Here is a 17,400-nt window from a genome sequence, read left to right on the forward strand (position 1 = left end):
AACTGCAGCTTATGCCCTGTTGAAAATGAGACCAGCTAATATTACTTATCCCCTGGTACCTGTCAGGTCCTAAACTAAGCATTCTTGTGCATAGCGTTTCTAATTCGATTCCCCTGACAACCCTCAAAAGTAGGTACTATTATTATCCCCAATTTACAGTTAGGAAAAGCAACTGAGAGGTTGACGTCTTAGTGGTCCTATGTACTCCGTTACACAGCCACATCAATTGCTATGGCTTGGCCTATTTCCCACCAGCCAAAGTTTTGACTCCATTTAACAAAACAAAGTTTGGGGGGTATGATTATTTTATTTCCCACATATAAAATTATAGGGCTCAATATGCTTTTTAAAATTACACGGCCCGGGGCGCCTGGGTGGCTCAGTTGGTTAAGCCTCGGACTCTTCATTTCAGCTCAGGTCATGATCTCAGGGTGGTGAGATAGAGCCCCGTGTCTGTCCCCACACTCAGTGAAGAGCCTGCTTAAGACCCTATCTGCCCCCAACTCACCCCCAACCCCCCTCCCATCCGCCAAGTGCACACAGGCACTCTCTCTCTAAACAAACAAACAAAGCACAGCCTCCCACCACTTGTCACTTGTCTGGGTATGAGCCCTGGAGCCCTAGTTGCAAGGTCAGTGTCCTGGGGAGCAGGAATTATAATGAAGAAACAGAAAGCCAAGCCATTGGTGTTATGTAAGGTGGACAGACCATACTGGTTGGATAGGAGGGGCTGACCGCTGGGTGGTAAGAGCTCATCTCTTTCGTCAACCCCATCAGGAGATCAAAACCTGCTGTTAGGAAATAGTTTTACCAGAGGGTGGAGGAAAAGGTTTCAGCCCCACTGAGGAAGGGGTGTAGTGGTGCCGGGGAGGCCCTGAGTGCGCTCACGGCCGCCCTTCCTCTCCCGAGTTATTTTTAGTCTCTGTGACTTGTAGATTTCCTGTTAGCGAGGACAGAAGCAACAGGAACTGAGTCGCCACTGTAGACACGGACGCCAGCAGCTCAGCAGTCCGTTGCCCTGGTGTCTTCCTTGGCCCCTGAGCCCCTGAGGATCCAGGCATCGGATTCTAGTGTGCTCGGGCGCTAGGACAGGCATTTCATTTGTCTCAGCGCGGAACCCCTACGCTCACCCCGACCTGACCTTGCCACCGGGCCCCCCATTCAGCAAGCGGGTGTCCTCCTCTCCTGAACCGGTTTAACCACCACCCACCCCCATGAACTCCCTGCGTGAGGGTCTTGGTGCGGGAATCTGGACGGATTGGCCGGTTAGGTGGACGGGAGACGCAACAGCCTTGGGGTAGGTCCCTACGTCACGTGGGGCCCATGGAGTCCGCCTCCTGCTGTCCCCTCCTGACGCATGCGCCCCACTCACTGTCCCGGTCCAGAACCTAGCTCTAAGCCCCGCCCTGCCCTCTGGCTCCACCCCCGGCTCAGGAGTCCCGCTTCCCCACCCGCGATCCGGGGACAGGGATGACCGCCAGGATGGACAGGTAGCTGACACTTGCAGTGATAGGACGGATAACCCGCACGGAGACCAGCGCGCTGCAGGGTGGGGGCCCAAACCCAGGGCCGCCTCCTGGCTCCAGGCTGAAAGCCTCGACCGGCTGCGCTCAGCCCGCGGAGCCACGCCCCCGGGAGCCGCTGGCCCGGAGCCCGCCCGCTCTCCCCACCTAGGTTGCCCCGCCGGGGGAGAGGCGCCTCGCGCAGCCTCCCTGCCTCCCAGCCTCCCGGCCTCGTCGGTGCCTTCCTCTGCAGCAGCAGCCTGCCCTCCGCCGCGCGGCGGGGCGGCTCGGTGGGCAGAGGGGGAGGGTCCCGCGCCCCGCTCCCGCCCGGGCAGTACGGAGTGGCGGCAGCACTGCGCCCTTGCCCATGGCGCACAGGGCCGAACCCCCCGACGGGGGCTGGGGGTGGATGGTGGTGCTGTCCGCGTTCTTCCAGTCGGCGCTGGTGTTCGGGGTGCTCCGCTCTTTCGGCGTCTTCTTCGTGGAGTTGGTGGCGGCGTTTGAAGAGCGGGCGGCGCGGGTCTCCTGGATCGCCTCCATCGGGATCGCGGTGCAGCAGTTTGGGAGTGAGCGCCGCGCCTGGGTCCGGCGGCCCGCGACCCTCCCTTGGAAGGGCAGGGGGGTGCGGGGACGCTGGAGAGGAAAGGGCGGGGCTGGGGAGGATACTGGCCAAGGGCGCCAATGACTGTCTTCCTTTCTCAGGTCCCTTGGGCAGTGCCCTGAGCACGAAGTATGGACCCAGGCCCGTGGTGATGGCCGGGGGCATCTTGGCTGCGTCGGGGATGCTGCTCGCCTCCCTTGCTACTTCCTTGACTCACCTGTACCTCAGTATTGGGCTGCTCTCAGGTGAGGCCCTGGACAAGGGCAGGAGAGGCCAGCGGCCTCCGGACTTTGACCTTCTTCCTGCCCATTCCCAGAGGCTTAAGGAGGAGCTGCGGGAAAGTTTTGTCTGGCACCTGTACCCAGAAGGGAAGGAAGTCTTAAGAGCAATGACTAAACTGATCATCGTGGTGTGGGGATATTGAGAAATTCAAAGATGTCGAGGCCAGAATTTGCAAGCCCGGGGCTGGTGGGGCTGGAGTGTCAAAGGAAGAATTACCGTGAAGTTGTGCCAGGCCTTGCAGCTGCAAAAGAGATACCATTATCCAGTTTACAGACAGACAAAGAAAGGCTCTCGAAGCTTATGTAACTTGGCAGACAGAGATCACGCAGCCAGAAGTGGTATAGCCCGGGCCTAACTTCCCAAGTTCGGATCCAGTTACCGTACACACAGCATTTCTAAGCCTCCACAGTCCCATCGGGCGTATTGCCGCCGGCTTGCAGATGAGGAGACCGAGGCCGGGAGACAACATAAAATATCCAGGGTCATACAGCTCGAAACCAGGCCTATGTTCTGCAGCTGGGCAGCGGTGGGATTACCAGGTGCCCTGGGAGCCCTAACAGTCCCCCAACCCGTTTCTTCCTTTTTGACAGGCTCTGGCTGGGCCTTGACCTTCACTCCGACCCTGGCTTGCCTGTCCCGTTACTTCTCTCGACGGCGATCCCTGGCCACAGGGCTGGCACTGACTGGCGTGGGCCTCTCTTCCTTTGCCTTCGCCCCACTTTTCCAATGGCTGGTCAGCCGCTATGCCTGGCGGGGGGCCCTACTGCTGGTGTCTGCCCTCTCCCTCCACCTGGTGGCCTGTGGCGCTCTCCTCCGCCCACTCTCCCTGAGGGAGGACCCTGTCATGGGTGGCCCTGGGGCCCAGCTCATCTCCCTCCTGCATCACGGCCCCTTCCTCCGTTACACTGCTGCCCTTACGCTGATCAACACTGGCTACTTCATTCCCTACGTGCACCTGGTGGCCCACCTCCAGGACCTGGATTGGGACCCACTGTCTGCTGCCTTCCTACTCTCGGTCGTGGCTATTTCTGACCTCGTGGGACGTGTGGCTTCTGGGTGGCTAGGAGATGCAGTCCCAGGACCTGTGGCACGACTCCTGATGCTCTGGACCACCCTGACTGGGGTGTCACTGGCCCTGTTCCCCGTGGCTCGCACTCCCACGGCCCTGATGGCTCTTGCCGTGGCCTATGGCTTCACATCAGGGGCCCTGACCCCGGTGGCGTTCTCCGTGTTGCCTGAACTGGTGGGGACTGGAAGGATATACTGTGGCCTGGGACTGGTACAGATGGTCGAGAGCATCGGGGGTCTGCTGGGGGCTCCTCTGTCAGGTAAGGGGGATTGGGTTTCGGAGGCGGGGTCAGGGCTGCCATGTCATGCAATTTGGGGAGGGGACTATTTACGTTATAGTATACGTGAATACGGCCGTCTGGAACCACACAGAACACAGCCTGCATGGCCAGTCATAGCAGCCCCGAAGTGGGTCCACGGGGCAAAGAAATGGGGGCTGTAGAAAGACTCCGAGGAGCTCTGAGGACCCCTTGGCAGGGTACCTACGGCTTGGGTGCCAGAGGACCTGGCTGGACCCGGCCAGACGTAGCCTGCATGGGTCTGGCCTTTCCCTTGGCCTACTGGGCCCCGGCCCAGGTGTCTGAGCTGTCGGGTCAAAGTTCTCCACAGCCCAGATGCCAAAACCTTCAGACCCTTAACTTTCTCCTCTTTTTTTTTTTTTTAAAGATTTTATTTATTTATTTGACAGAGATAGAGACAGCCAGCGAGAGAGGGAACACAAGCAGGGGGAGTGGGAGAGGAAGAAGCAGGCTCATAGCAGAGGAGCCTGATGTGGTGCTCGATCCCATAACGCCGGGACCACGCCCTGAGCCGAAGGCGGACGCCCAACCGCTGTGCCACCCAGGCGCCCCTTAACTTTCTCCTCTTAACTATTAACTGAGAGTGTAGATGGGAGGGCCGTGGTTGCTTGAAAGAAGGGCACGGCTGTGCCTGCCCCGCTCTGGATACCCAAGTCTCTGCTGGCTGGCTTGGAGGCCCTTTCTGAAGGCAGGAGGGTGGCTGAAATTACCCCTCCAGAAACTACCTGTAGAAACCTTGGGGATGCCAGAGTTCTCGAGCTCATTCAGACATGCCTTGTGAGTTCGAACTCTTTTGAGATGATGGGCCAAGGATTACTGTCTTTCCTCCATCAGTCTCGGGAAATGGGTCACCCACGTGTGTTCTTTTTCTCTCTTGGACCTAGGCTACCTCCGGGACGTGACAGGCAACTACACTGCGTCATTCGTGGTGGCTGGGGCCTTCCTTCTTGCAGGGAGTGGCATCCTCACCACTCTGCCTCACTTCTGCTCCTCAGCCTCCACCTCCAAGCCCCAGGACCTTGTCACAGAGGCAGTGGATACCAAAGTCTCTCTGCCCAAGGAAGGGCTGGGAGAGGACTGAACTGCAAATCGGGGCCGTCAGACTCAGAAAGCCAGAGCTGGGCAGCTCCAGTCGTGTCCCCCTGGCCTAGCCTGGTGCCCACAGAACCACAGTGCCTTAAACATCTTGAAAGGCCTCCCCCCTAGGCCAGGCCTGGGGGGGTCCTGCGATGTGTGTGCCAAGCCCTAGTATTTTGTCGAGGACTCCTATCTCTTCTTTGCTCCCACAGCCTTTTCCAAAGGACCCAGGAGCTCAGCCTGCTCCCCTGAGCTGTGAGTCAGCCGTGAAAACCAAAGGCCAAGAGACTTACTGTGTTTGACATGTTATCTCTAGTGTTGCCTACCAACTTCCATCTCTGCAGGCAGATGTTTGGGAAAGGGGGATACCCTTTTGAGATAAAACTGAATAAGGAAACTGCATAATCGTCAGAACCTCAAAAAGAGCTGGGGCCCATATGCTTGGGTTGGCTGAATGGGCTCATGGCTAGGAAGTGGAGGGAAGGTACCCGCTTTAACCCTGGACTCTGCTGTCTGGACCACAGTCCCTCCGTCTGGCCCACAGACCTCCCCTTTCCCATTGTCCCTTGTGACTTAGAGGACAGTAGTGAGGACACAGGGTGGCTTGGGAGGGGAGCTAAAGCTGCAAGAGCTAAAGTCTGGTCCAACATTTCCCTCAGGCCTGCGGAAGGAGCCAGAAATGCAGGGAAGAGTTAGCTGGGGGTCTGGGTGGGGCAGACGGCCCCCTCCTGAGCCCGCACCCCCAACACACTCAAGCTGACAGGCAACTTCTCAGAGATTCCCTGTTTTGTTTTTATTGTTTTTTGAGAGAGAGAGAGAGAAAGAGAAAAAGCAACAGTGGAAGAGGGGCGGAGGGAGAGAGAGAGCACGAATCTTAAGCAGGCTCCACGCCCAGCGGGGAGACCACTCAGGGTTCCATCTCAGGACCCTGAGATCAGGACCCTGAGATCATGACCTGAGCCGACATCAAGAGTCAGAGGCTTAACTGATTGAGCCACCCAGGCGCCCCCTTGAATATCTTACATAGAAAGAATGTTCTCAGCCTCCTAGATTGGCTAACAGTCGGAGCTTGAAGGAGACTGGATAGAAATTCTTTACTGGGGGAGTGGCTCAAACGAATGGTCAACAAGTGGTGTCCAGAGTGGACTGAGGGCCTCCAGGGGAAAGCAGGGCAACTTGAGGAGCCGGTAGCAGCTCCCCCCTCTCGGGGGGAGGGGTGGCCGGCCGGGAGGCTGGCCGGCAGGAGGGCAGCGCCCCCGGCAGCCCCATGTAGATGAAGCTGCCGGCGAGGATGAAAGAGCCGCACGCCAAGAAGGAGGCCGTGAAATCTCCCGTCTCGTCCCTTAGGAAGCCTGCGGGGAAGGGGAAAGGAATTCAGGGGCCTGGGATCCAGGGGCAGAGGATGGCCGCGAGCGGATCTGTTCGCTCAGGCCCTTACCTGACAGGGGAGGGCCCAGAAGCCCCCCAAGGCTCATCAGCATCATCACCAGCCCTGTGGCCTGGACCACACCGCCGACGCCCACCAGCCCCGGCAGCACACCGAACACCAAGGGCGCGTAACTTCCAGCGCTGAGCCCGTAGGCCCCGGCCGCGGCCAGCAGGGCCCCCCCGCAGCCCTCCTGGCTCCCCACCAAGGGCACCAGCCCCACGGCCAGCAGCCCCAGCCCGGTCAGAGCCCCGAACACCGCCAGCAGCCGCGAGAGGGGCACCCAGCCCTGGTCCGCCAGCCACCCGCTGAGGAGCCGCGCGCCCGCATCCCCCACCGCGGCCACCGCCACCACCAGCGCCGCCCCATAGCCGCCCAGGCCCCCGTCTAGAGCGTGAGGGGCCAAGTGCACGTAGGGGACGAAGTACCCGCCCCCGACCAGGGCTGTGCCCAGAGCAAAAACCAAGAAGGCCCGGCGCGCGAAGAGATCCAGGCCGAGGGCGGCTAAGGGCCCGCGGGGTGGGGCCGGGGGGTCGCCAGGGAGCACCAGGGGTCGCAGCAGGGCGCCGCAGGGGGCGAGGTGGAGGGTAATGGCGCCGAGAAGGAGCAGGGCGCCCCGCCAGCCGAAAGTATCAAGGAGGAGTTGCAGGGTGGGCGCCAGGAGCAGCGAGGAGGCCCCGTTGCCCGTGAGGGCCAGCCCCACGGCCAAGACTCGACGGCGGGAGAAGTAACGGGACAGGGTCCCGAGGGCCGGGGCGAACACCAGGGCCCAGCCAGAGCCTGCGAACGGACGGGACCGGGTCAGGACAGGGACCTGGGATGCCCGCCCCCGCGATCCCAGCCCTGCTTCTCGCAGGAGGCCCCGCCCCTTGGGCCTCCAGCCCCCAAGAAGCGCCCCTCACCGACATCGCCCCTTAAGGACCGGGGTATCCCTCTCCCCTCACCAGCAAGGACGCCCAGGCCAAGGTAGAGGTGCAGCAGACTGCGGGCGAACGCCGAGAAGACGAAGCCCAGCGAGGTGAGGACGCCCCCAACCATCACCACCGGGCGCGCCCCCCAGCGGGTGCTCAGGGCGCTGCCCACTGGGCCTGGAAGGGGGCGGAGTCAACGGAAGACACGCCTCTGGACCCCCAAACTTGATCCAACACTTCTCCTTGGCTGCTTGCCAGGCCTAAAACTTCTCCCCCAGCCTAATAGCTCCTCCCCTTGACCTCAAGACCCTCTTTTCTAGAACTCGGTCCCACCGGGCGCCCTTTTCCAGGTTGTCTGGTCATCGGGTGGGTTCTCCATCACCACACACACTCCGCCAATCCACCCCGGTTCCCGCCTCCCACCTCGGGGGCCCCCCTCACTGGCTGCCTGCTGCACCGCCAGGGCCAGGGCGCTGACCCACGCAGTATCCTGAGTGCTTCGGTCAAAGTGCTCCGCGAGGTCAGGGAGGGCAAGGCCCAGGGAGCGTAACAGCCCGTAGGAGAGCCCATTCACCGCGAAGGCTGCGGCTGCCACCACCCAGCCCCAGCCCCCGTCCGGGGGTCCGGCCGGCTTGGGGGTCATCGCCGTCTGGGGAAGGGGGAACACACCACGTCCGTGCCTCCTCTAGGGACCTGGGCATCCCTGAAATCCAGGTTCTGGGGGCTGGCCCAGGGTGGGCACGTCCCCCAGAGCACGGTAGGGCGGGGCGGAAGGAGTGGGAGCTAGGCCTAGGGATACAGTTCCAGGGTCCGCGCGAGCTCCCGGGACCGGGTGACAGCCGGATCCCCCGGGCCTGGGACTCCCCCTCCCACACACACCCCTTCCCCCTTACCCGACCTCTCCGGGCGGTGGGGGGAGGGGAAGGGCGAGGAGCAGCTCGGCCAGGTGTTCTCCCCGCTTCCTGCGCGGGCGGGGCCCCAGAGGGGAGCGAGCGCCGAGATGGAGCCCCACCTGGACCGGCTCTCTCGGTAAACAGAGATCGCCACTGGGGGCCTGAGCCACCTGGGACGCGGGGGTGCGGAGGGCGGGGGAGCTGACACCGTCAGCCGCTGAGTCCCACGGGGATTGAATTATCCACAGACACACACACCCCCAGCCCCCGCGGATCGAGCGGGAGGACTGAAGGCGGCCCACCCAGCTCAAGCGCACGCACCTGCCGCCTGCTGCCCGCGGAGGGGACGCGTGGATTGCGATCCCCCGCAATCCCAGGGCCCGTGGGTAACACTTGGAAGTAGGGGTGATCCCCCAAGGCCTGCCACGATGAGTACTTTTGTTCTCGTCTTTGAGATGAGAACTTGGCTGGGGGACCAGGTAAGTCTTGGATATCGAATCACTGACCTCCACTCAGTGCCCGTTCCTTGCTCAGCAATTACCAGCCCTCAAGGGCGAAGCAGGAGGAAGAGGCTCCCTCTTTATGAGGAGCTGTGATGTGCCAGGCACTCGACCCACGTCGCCTGTTCACGCCCACAAGGAACCGCTGAAGAAGGTGTTGTGCCCCTTCTACAGATGAAGTCACTGAGGAATAGAGAGGTCAGGTGCCTTGTCCCCAAAGCACCCAGCTTAAAGATGGTGGATATTTGAATTGAATCTGTCCAGCTGCAGAGGGTACAGGGAGAACAGACCTAGGACTGAAATGCCCCAGTGGAGGGAATGGCCTGGGCACAGTTGGATGCCCCACTGGCCTGCAAGGATCCCTGGGATCAGAATCGCTGAAGACTTCAATTCGGAGTTTTAAAACAAGGTAAAAAATCCAAGAATTGAATCCAGGCAGGGATTTCTTGGCAAACTTGATTTTAAAGTGTCCTTTCCACATTAGGATTAAGGTTACCATTGCTTTACTTGAGCTATTTGAATCAAGAGATGTGTTCTTTGGTTTAATGATTACACAATATCAGAAAATGTGGCCCTGTAAGGCTTGGAGCCTGCATCACCCCAGGGCCACGCGGTGGCAGTGTTTCCTAGTTGTTGAGAAAGTAGCTGCAAATCGGAGGAAAACAACCCCATTTCTCTACTTCGGATATTAGGCCTTTCACCACCAAAGGAACACTTCCTCTGCATTCCATCTCCCTCCCCTCTGTCGTGCGCCCTTCCGCCAGCGTCAGCCATGAGAGCCTCACCTGCTCCAAGGACAGGTCTAGCTTTTCCTCACTCCTGAGTTTTTGCATCTGCTGTCCCCTCTCCTTGAAATGTCCTGGATGGGAAACAGGCGTCCTTGAAGGTGGCCGGTCCTGCCATGGGTGCCCTAGGACAGTGGTCTCACTGGATTCCCCAGCCTGGGCTGCTGTTGTGGGAGACACCTGGCAGGTGAAGCCCACAGATCCTCAGCCACCAGGGGTGGAGGGGGAGCGGGAAGCCTACTTCCTGAGTTGGCTGCCGAGGACTCTGTGGCAAGCAGAGCCCCCCCCCCAATCTGAAACCAATCACACCCTCTCCTCGGTGGGGTCCACATGCCCCCCAAGCCAAAGAGGAGACTGGGCCCCTGGGTCTGGGAGTTGTACAGAGTAACACTGAGCACCTTTACAGGATACTCATGAACCCAGAGGGCATCCCAGAGCCTGGGACCAGGGTGATTGGTCGTCACAGGGCGCGGTCCTCTTCTACCTTATGGTCCTTATACTCTTAGCCAAAACGACCATCACTATACATCTTTTGCTTATGGAGCTAACACAGCACTGAGGCTGGGAGAATGGACTCCCGAGCTGGACTCCCTGGGTTTGACTCCCAGCTCCGCCGCTTATCCGCTGTAGGACCGTAAGCAAGGTATGTGCCTCAGCTTCCTCATCTCTAAAATGGGGCTCATAATAGCAGCTGCCTATTATGGTAGGGTCGGTATGGGGATGGAGCGAGTCACTGTGTGGACACACACGCGAGTATGGGACCTAGAGTGGTGCCCGCAATGGGATGTGCGTCAGTCCCTTTGCTGCAATTGTTGGAGGGACCTGGCTGGACCCTCCAGGGCCGCCGCCTCTCCCCACCTCTCCCCACTTCTATTCCTGCCTCGATGGCAAGGAACCACATGGTCCAGAAAGAGCCAGGTGTGGTTCAGGCCACAGGGCTGGTGCGTTCTCGGCAGAACTAAACGGGTTATAAGATGTGAATGGTGACAAAAAGAGGTGAAGTTGATTTTTGTTTGTTTATGGTGAGTGGTTTTCTTAGCATTTTCCAAAGGTTGTGAGAAAATGCTAGTAGTCTTCCTATCTCGATTCTAAAAACAAAAAAGAAAGGAGTCAAAATTAGTTTTGTTCATTCGCTCCTTCGTACAAGATATTTCTAGACGCCTGGCCGTGCCGGATGCTGTGCTTAGGGCTGGGGGTACAACCGTGAGTGATCCAGTCTCTCCCCTCCGAGCCCCCACAAGCAAATTAGGGAAAAGGTGAAATGCAGAGAGCCCAACACAAGGAGAGGGACATAGACACCACAAGGTGCAGCATGGGAGCTGCTGACTCATTCTGCTCTCGGGCCTGCTGGGAAGGCTTCGCCGAAGAGGAGCCCTTTACGCAGGGTCTTGAAGGATGAGTAGGAGTTTGCCAGATGGTTGTGTGGGCAGGGGCATTCCAGGCAAAGCGAGAAGCTTGTGGAAAATCACAAAGGCACGAACCAGCCTGGCATATTCTTTATTGTTTGGGGAGCTGCAAATAGCAGCTCTGAGGAGACGAGGGCGCGAACGGGAGGATCGCGTGGGACAGAGGCTCCCATCGTCACAGGTCTTGAAGGCCAGGTGAAGGAATGTCGATGTTTCCCCGGAGACGGATGCTTCTCAGAAATTTCCCCTGATGTAGCGTTCGCTGGTGTTCAGTAATATTCGCCGCTGAGCGCAGAGGATGAGGGTTCACGCCAGTCGGAGGGGACAGGAGAGTCTGGGGCGAGATGCCTTTTCTTGACGTGGGAAATTTCTTTGAAACATCTTGTTGTGCATTGAAAATTCATGTGGAAGTTGTCATCCTACTTGATTCTACTTCATAATCCTTTTTTTAAGTTTCAGTTATTTAAGTCATCTCTACACCCAATGTGGGGCTCAAACTCACGACCCCGAGATCAAGAGTCACTTGTGTTTCTAACGGAGCCAGCCAGGCGCCCCCCTACTTCATAATCTTTGATGCGTAGGAAAATCATGCTTTAAATAACTAAGTAAATTATTTCCGTCTTTCTACCCAGGTCCCCCTGGTGGTGGTGGGGGGGAGGGCCCCTGCAGGGAGTCATACCCCGTCCCCACCCACTGGCCCCCCCCCCGCCCACCGCACCCCCTCAGAGCCTTCTCAGCCTGCAGAGACATCATCCGTCTTTGTCTTCTGTCCCTCATCCCCACGTAGCCCTGGAGGTGGGACCCTGCGTGACTGATCTCTGCGGAAACTTGGGTGAGACAGAACTGAGCCAGCGACTGGGCGGACGGAGCAGACCCAGGGCCTGGTGCTCCACGGGATGGGGCGGGATCGTCAGGAGCGGTCCGGTGGACCAGACCCATAGTGCCTGCCCCCATGGAGAAAGGCCCAGACGTAGATGCTGGGCCAGGTCAGGTCTTTAGGGAGGTCGGAAAAGAGGGTCAAGGTCTGTACATAATTTGCTTTGGGGACCAGGGGATGTGCAAGTGTGTCCGTGTCCGCGATCTCTCAAACCGCCTTGGGACTTTCTCATGGGAGCGCCTGCAGGAGGCTCCCAGCGGGGGGGCCCTGAGCTGGGCCCAGCTGGGCCGGGGTCCACCCACTGGGGGGTGGGGGGCCCTCTGCTAAAGGGAGGTGAGAGGGAAGGGAAGAGGCAAGGAAGAATGGCTCCTTGAGGTACACAAAAATAGGAGACTTTCCAGAGTTTGGCCCAGTTGACCTTGGGCTTCTATGTGCCTAATAAAGGAGCCTCTTAGCCCTCACCCCCAAAATCTCCCTCTTCAGCTCACCCAGAGATCAGGCTTTGGGAAGTCAGCGTACACATCCAGGGCCAGACCCAGGGCCTGGAAAAGTGGAAGGAAACAGGGCACAAAGGTCAGGATGTGTGGTTTGGGGCCAGGGAAGCACAGCTGCTGAGAGGCTCTGGGAAGGGGTGGGTAACAAGGCATGGGGGGGGGCTCCCACTCAGGGCAGTGGGGCTCACTGCGGGCAGGGAACAAGTCTGCCTGGGTGACCGCATATGAATGGAGAACCGAGCCAGGTCCCCTGAACTGCGTGGGGGGGACTGGGACGGGGTAAGGAATTTACTGAGTCTGCAGCTGTGGGAGGCTGGTGCTGGGGTCACCCTCGGAGCCTGTGAGATGGGGCTGAGGCCTGAGCCAGGCTGGAGCCAGGACCCGGGCTGGCTGCACTGGCCTGGGAGTCCTACCCCACCCCCTATTCCTCGCTTACTCCCTCTACCAAGTTTGCCCCCAGTGCCCCTTGCAGGCCCCCTGCCACCACCCCCGCCTCCCCAGACCCCTTCCCAAGCTGAAGGTCTGCGGCCTCTGGCTCCTGGATCTCTCTGGACAGTCCAGTTTCCAAGGACAAGCATCAGGATGGAGGGAGCAGCCAGCTAAAGGCTTCGAGTCTGGGCTGTGTGTCTAAACATCCAAATGTGTTTGATCTGGCATTTTCTGGTTCCGCGACTTTGGCTAACTTCTGTATCAAAGTTCTTAATTACAGGCTGTGGGCACCAACTGTGACTTACTAAGGAGAGAAATGATTGATTACAGGATACTAAGTAGTCTCAGAATTACCCAGAAGGCTACAGAACTGGGTTTGGCAGAACGTGGGCCTGCCGCGGGCCTCAGTGAGTTGCCAAGGCCACTGTTGTCACCACCAGACGCTAGACGTTGCTTCTGGCTCTCTGCCACCACCGGGCCTGGAAACTGCTGCTCAGAATGTTCTCTGCCTCCCTCACCACGAGCTCCAGATTCAAGGCCAGAGTCCATGCTCCTGACCCCCTGAACCCTGGTCACGGGCTCTCATCCTGGCTGAAAGGGACACCAGGAGAGAGAGCACCTGGGGCTTTCAGCGTCCGCAGGTAGATAGATTCTTCCTCCCATCAAAAATAACAAGGGACATGTCCATCATATCTCAGCAAAGCATAGAAGAAGCGTAGGTTCCCCTCCATCCCGTTGCCTCCTGTTCTTCTGGCCATAGACAGCCACCCCTTCATGCCCCACCCCACCCATCCCCCTCCAATGTCTTCTCTAGCCCCCTGCGCCGCCTGTCTTGATTTGAGAGGTGGGAGTCGCACCAGAAAGGGCCAGGGGTGAGGCCTGCAGTAACCCAACCTCTGAGCTATCCCGGCACTTGCTGGGCCCATTGTCTGCCTTCCCAGCCCCGGCCTGGGACCTCGCCTACGACTTAAACGACTCAGCCTCTTAGGGGATGCCGCTGACAACCCCCGGATCTGCGGTCGGGCTACCGGGACCCCAGAATCTGCTTCCCAGCTGAGCGCTGTCGAAGGGGACCAAAGCCAAGGTGGGAGGAGACAGGGAGTGAGAGAACAGGTTTTCCCGCCGCCCCCGTGGGGATGTAACTTAGACTTCCTGGAGTGTGTCATGTGTCAGGCAGAGTCAGGGGGGCTAAGTGAGCCCGGGAGGCCTGCTTTCTTTCCCCAGGAAGAGCTCCTTGCGAGCACACTGGGAGGAGTGGGTGGGCAAGTCCCAAAGCTGCTGGGAGGGTCTGAGGCCCGGAGAGGCCCTGAGGCCACACAACCTCTTCTTGTCTGTGCACAGGGTGGGTCTTTCCCTTCAGGGTCTGGGCCACAACAGAGCTCGATTTGTAGGCCCCAATCTCTGCCCCGCCCACTCTCCAGGGTCCTGCCTCTGCAAAGTCCTCTCCAGCCTCTCTCTACTTCCGGAGCATTTTCAGTCCTGAGCAGTCTCTCTCCCTAAGGGTCCCTTCTCTCTATCCCATTAAGCAAGCAGCTTTACCCACTTTTCTTCCCTGACCTCAAGTCTGGGCTTATCTCTCTTTCCTGATTTATAACCAGAACCTCTCACAGTGGGACGGATCCTAGTTTAAAGCACATTTGTGAGTCTAAGAGCTACCATCTGTTTGAACAGGGTGGTGGCAGCGGCTGTCCTGGATGGGGGGGGGCAGGTCACATCTGGATGGGCCAACAGAGGTGAAGGCAAGGCCTCAGGCATCTGGTTGACCAGCTGCCTGCAGAGACATCCTGATTTATGGGTCATGAGCCTACCCCTCCTGGACCCAGAGATCTGGGAGTTGGGAAGTTGGTGCTGAGGGCTCAGGTGCAGATATTTTGGGGACAGTGGCCTGCAATTGCCGAGAGCAGTGAAGAACAGTGTGGGGTAAGATTGGAGCCTGAGCTCCGTAGTCCGTAAAGGCTGGCTGTTCTTAGGTGGCTTGTGGTTTCTGGGCTTATTTCCCTGTTGTCCTTGAGGAGAGCTGATTTATCCCCTGAGTACACAGGGCTTAGAGCTAGAAGCTTTCCAAGCGCTTACAGATAGGTTACAGACCCAGAAAAGCTTATTGAGTCTAAAATAGAAAAAGAAGGGGGCTCTTGGGTGTCTCAGTCAGTGAAGTGTCTGCATTCGGCTCAGGTCATGATCCCAGGAGGTCCTGGGATCCAGTCCCACATCCGGCTCCCTGCTCAGTGGGGAGCCTGCTTCTCCCTCTTCCTCTGCTCCTCCCCCCAGGTTCTTGTCCTTCTCTTCCTCAATCCTACAAGCAGGTTAACTCTAAAAGCAGTGCCTGTTTTCGTTCCAGATGAGACGCAGGCTGTGCAGCGCACTTTACACAGTGCCCAGCATTAAGCTAATATTGGACGCACTGAACACCCAGCCGTTTGCCTTCCAAGGGGTCACAGCAGGTTCACTCTGCCACAGCCGATAAAAACACACTCCTTACTCTTGGCTTTCCCTCCATCTTCAGGAGCCAGCTGCCACTACTCCAAACATCCTCGACAAGCAAGGACCCAAAGCTGCAAGTCAACGCACACCCACACCGAGCTCCCCACCTAGATGTCTCTCTCTTTTCATCTGGGAGGGAAACCACGCAAGCCCCAGCAGGTTTCCAAGAAATACTTGATCCTCAAGTATCATTGGCCAGAACCGAGTCACATGTCTACCCCTAAGCCAATCACCACAAAAGAGAGTGGGCGTGCCCTACTAGGCTTAAACCAATCATGGCAGGACGTGGCAGTGGAGTGGGCAGGTTGCTGTCCCAGACCTGAATCCTGAGCGCAGGAGGAAGCCGGAGGGGTCACGGAGCATGATGGTCTGGAGTGATGGAGAGGGATGGAGCACATGGCACCGAGGGGAGAGAGACCCTCAGGGCTCCAGCTGCCCTTTCTGGTCTCGCTCTGGGCTTCAGCCACTTCCCAGCCTTGGGTTGCCTGTTGGTTTCCGAGGGCTGCCGAGGAGCAATAGAAAAACCACAGAAGTGGATGGTCTCAGCTCTGGAGGCTGCAGCCTGAAATCAGGGTGTCGGCAGGACCGGGCTCCCTCTGAAGCCTGGAGGGGAGACCCCCGTCCTCGCCTCTTTCTGGCTTTTGGTGGTTTGCGGGCAATCCTTGACAAGCTACGTGGGTGGCCACTGGCTATCTTCCCTGTGTGTCTGCTTCTCTTCTCTCCTAATGTGGAGAGCGGTCATACTGGATTAAAGACCCACCTTACTCTACTCTGACCTCATCTTCGCTAATCACATCTGCCACCATTCTATTTCCAAATAAGGTCACGGTCACAGGTCCTGCTGGTTAGGACTTCCACATACATTTTTGAAGGACAACAATTCAACCCTTGACGGCTTGTGTGACACACCCTTGTACAACTAAAGGTCTTTCTGCATTACCTAAATCCAGAGATTTTCTGTAGCTTATAACCAAAGAGTCCTTCTAAGGTAGGATTCTAATAGGGGTTTGAACTAGTGCAAAGAAACAAGGGTCACACCCTATTCCTTCTGCAGTCTCATCCCCTCCTCACCTCTCCTTGTTTCCAGAAACAACTTAGAAAAGCTGACATTATCGCCAACGAGTGGTTTTATCTTTTTCAAACCAAAGTCCTTTGTCAGAAGAGGGTCTCGTATAACTGAATACAGAGGGTTTGTTTGCAAAATTAGAGAGCCAGCATGGGCAATCTCTTAAAATTAAGGAAGAGTCTTCCTTTTATTTATTTTTTTTAAGATTTTATTTATTTATTTGAGAGAGAGAGAGAGCACGCACAAGCAGGGGGAGGGGCAAAGGGAGAGGGAGAAGCAGATTCCCCACTGATCAGGGAGCCCAATGCAGGGCTCCATCCCAGGACCCTGGGATCATGACCTGAGTGAAATCAGACGCTCAACCAACTGAGCCACCCAGGCACCCCAGGAGCGGTCTTCTTTTGAAATATATTCTTGCCAGTCAGAAGAAAATTCAGGATGGTGGTTGTTATTGTCTTACTTTGTGAAAACGTAGCTTTAACCTAGCACTTTTTTGTTCAATCTTTGAGCTTTCTGATGCATCAGCTGTCCCAGATTAGTTGAGCTTCCTCCTAGTCCCTGCCCCGCCTTCTGGACATTAATATTCTTAATATCCAGACCCTGTGTCTGCCTTCGGCTTAGGTCATGATCTCAGGGTCCTCGGATCAAGCCCTGCATTGGGCTCCTTGCTCAGCAGGGAGTCTGCTTCTCCCTCTCCCTCTGTGCCTCCCCCAGCTTGTGCACGCGCGCGCGCGCTCTCTCTCTCTCTCTCAAATAAATAAATTAAAGAAAATACATTTTATGCAGTTAGAAAATGCAAACCGTACAGAAAGATATTAAAGGAAATGCACACAGGAGATGATAACTCAGAGCAGGAGACGAGGCCTCTCTGTCCCCAGCCTCGAGCCTCTACGTAGCTACCGTCCTGCCCCCGCTCCAGGCAGTGGCCACCGCTCCCCTCGGTCTCTCTCCTGAGTTGGGCAGGTACGCACTAAACCAAGACAAAAAATTCAGCTGGGTTTCTGAATGGATTTGCGAAGCTCATGACAGAAGCCACGTTGTGAAGGCCCAGGTGACTACAGATTTGCAAGAGCCAGGCTGTGGAGGAGAAGTCTGACTTTCAGAAGGAGTAGACCGCAACGTCAGTGATGTGGCCTCAGGGCTGACCGCACACCCGAGTCCAGAGAGACCGCCGGGACAGAGCTTGGAGACCGCCGGTTCTCCCTGGGCTTGGAGAGATGCGGTTCCACCCAGGGAGGGGAGGCCCTGCAGAGAAAGCGCGGAGTCCCTGGTGTGGGTCCTGCACCAGGGACTGGAGCTTGGA

General features: G+C 57.8%; 2 protein-coding genes and 1 long non-coding RNA gene across 4 annotated transcripts; 2 read left to right on the plus strand and 1 right to left on the minus strand.

Moving 5' to 3' along the window:
* The first annotated feature begins 1,397 nt into the window (after positions 1-1,397).
* Positions 1,398-5,228, plus strand: SLC16A13 (solute carrier family 16 member 13). Of its 2 annotated transcripts, none has more exons than XM_040629910.1 (4): positions 1,398-1,490; positions 2,205-2,348; positions 2,976-3,713; positions 4,637-5,228. In XM_040629910.1, the coding sequence occupies exons 2-4, from the start codon at positions 2,255-2,257 to the stop codon at positions 4,831-4,833; spliced, it is 1,029 nt and encodes a 342-aa protein (XP_040485844.1). In that variant the 5' UTR covers positions 1,398-1,490; positions 2,205-2,254; the 3' UTR covers positions 4,834-5,228. The 2 variants fall into 2 exon arrangements, with proteins under 2 accessions (XP_040485844.1, XP_008686296.2); XM_008688074.2 differs by lacking the exon at positions 1,398-1,490 and adding an exon at positions 1,500-2,068.
* A 680-nt stretch (positions 5,229-5,908) lies between these two features.
* On the minus strand, positions 5,909-7,824 carry SLC16A11 (solute carrier family 16 member 11). Its single transcript, XM_040629911.1, has 4 exons — positions 7,608-7,824; positions 7,200-7,343; positions 6,268-7,035; positions 5,909-6,181 (listed from the first exon to the last, which is right to left on the minus strand). Exons 1-4 carry the CDS (start codon positions 7,807-7,809, stop codon positions 5,952-5,954), a joined length of 1,344 nt encoding a protein of 447 aa, XP_040485845.1. The 5' UTR covers positions 7,810-7,824; the 3' UTR covers positions 5,909-5,951.
* Positions 7,075-15,800, plus strand: LOC121102612. The gene is made up of 2 exons (XR_005834729.1): positions 7,075-7,273; positions 15,054-15,800. It is a non-coding gene; the product is annotated as an uncharacterized LOC121102612 (long non-coding RNA).
* The last annotated feature ends 1,600 nt before the right edge of the window (positions 15,801-17,400 follow it).

Source organism: Ursus maritimus, unplaced genomic scaffold (genome assembly GCF_017311325.1).
Source record: "Ursus maritimus isolate PB19 unplaced genomic scaffold, ASM1731132v1 scaffold_14, whole genome shotgun sequence".
NCBI classification, from domain to species: Eukaryota; Metazoa; Chordata; class Mammalia; order Carnivora; family Ursidae; genus Ursus; species Ursus maritimus.

Coding starts and splice junctions, on each gene's coding strand:
- SLC16A13 (XM_008688074.2), top strand. CDS start 1,870: ATGGCGCACAGGGCCGAACCCCCCGACGGGGGCTGGGGGTGGATGGTG. Junction 2,069..2,204: donor CGCGGTGCAGCAGTTTGGGA/GTGAGCGCCGCG, acceptor TTCCTTTCTCAG/GTCCCTTGGGCAGTGCCCTG. Junction 3,714..4,636: donor GCTGGGGGCTCCTCTGTCAG/GTAAGGGGGATT, acceptor TCTTGGACCTAG/GCTACCTCCGGGACGTGACA.
- SLC16A11 (XM_040629911.1), bottom strand. CDS start 7,809: ATGACCCCCAAGCCGGCCGGACCCCCGGACGGGGGCTGGGGCTGGGTG. Junction 7,344..7,607: donor GGCGGTGCAGCAGGCAGCCA/GTGAGGGGGGCC, acceptor GCCCCCTTCCAG/GCCCAGTGGGCAGCGCCCTG. Junction 7,036..7,199: donor TGGCCTGGGCGTCCTTGCTG/GTGAGGGGAGAG, acceptor GTCCGTTCGCAG/GCTCTGGCTGGGCCCTGGTG.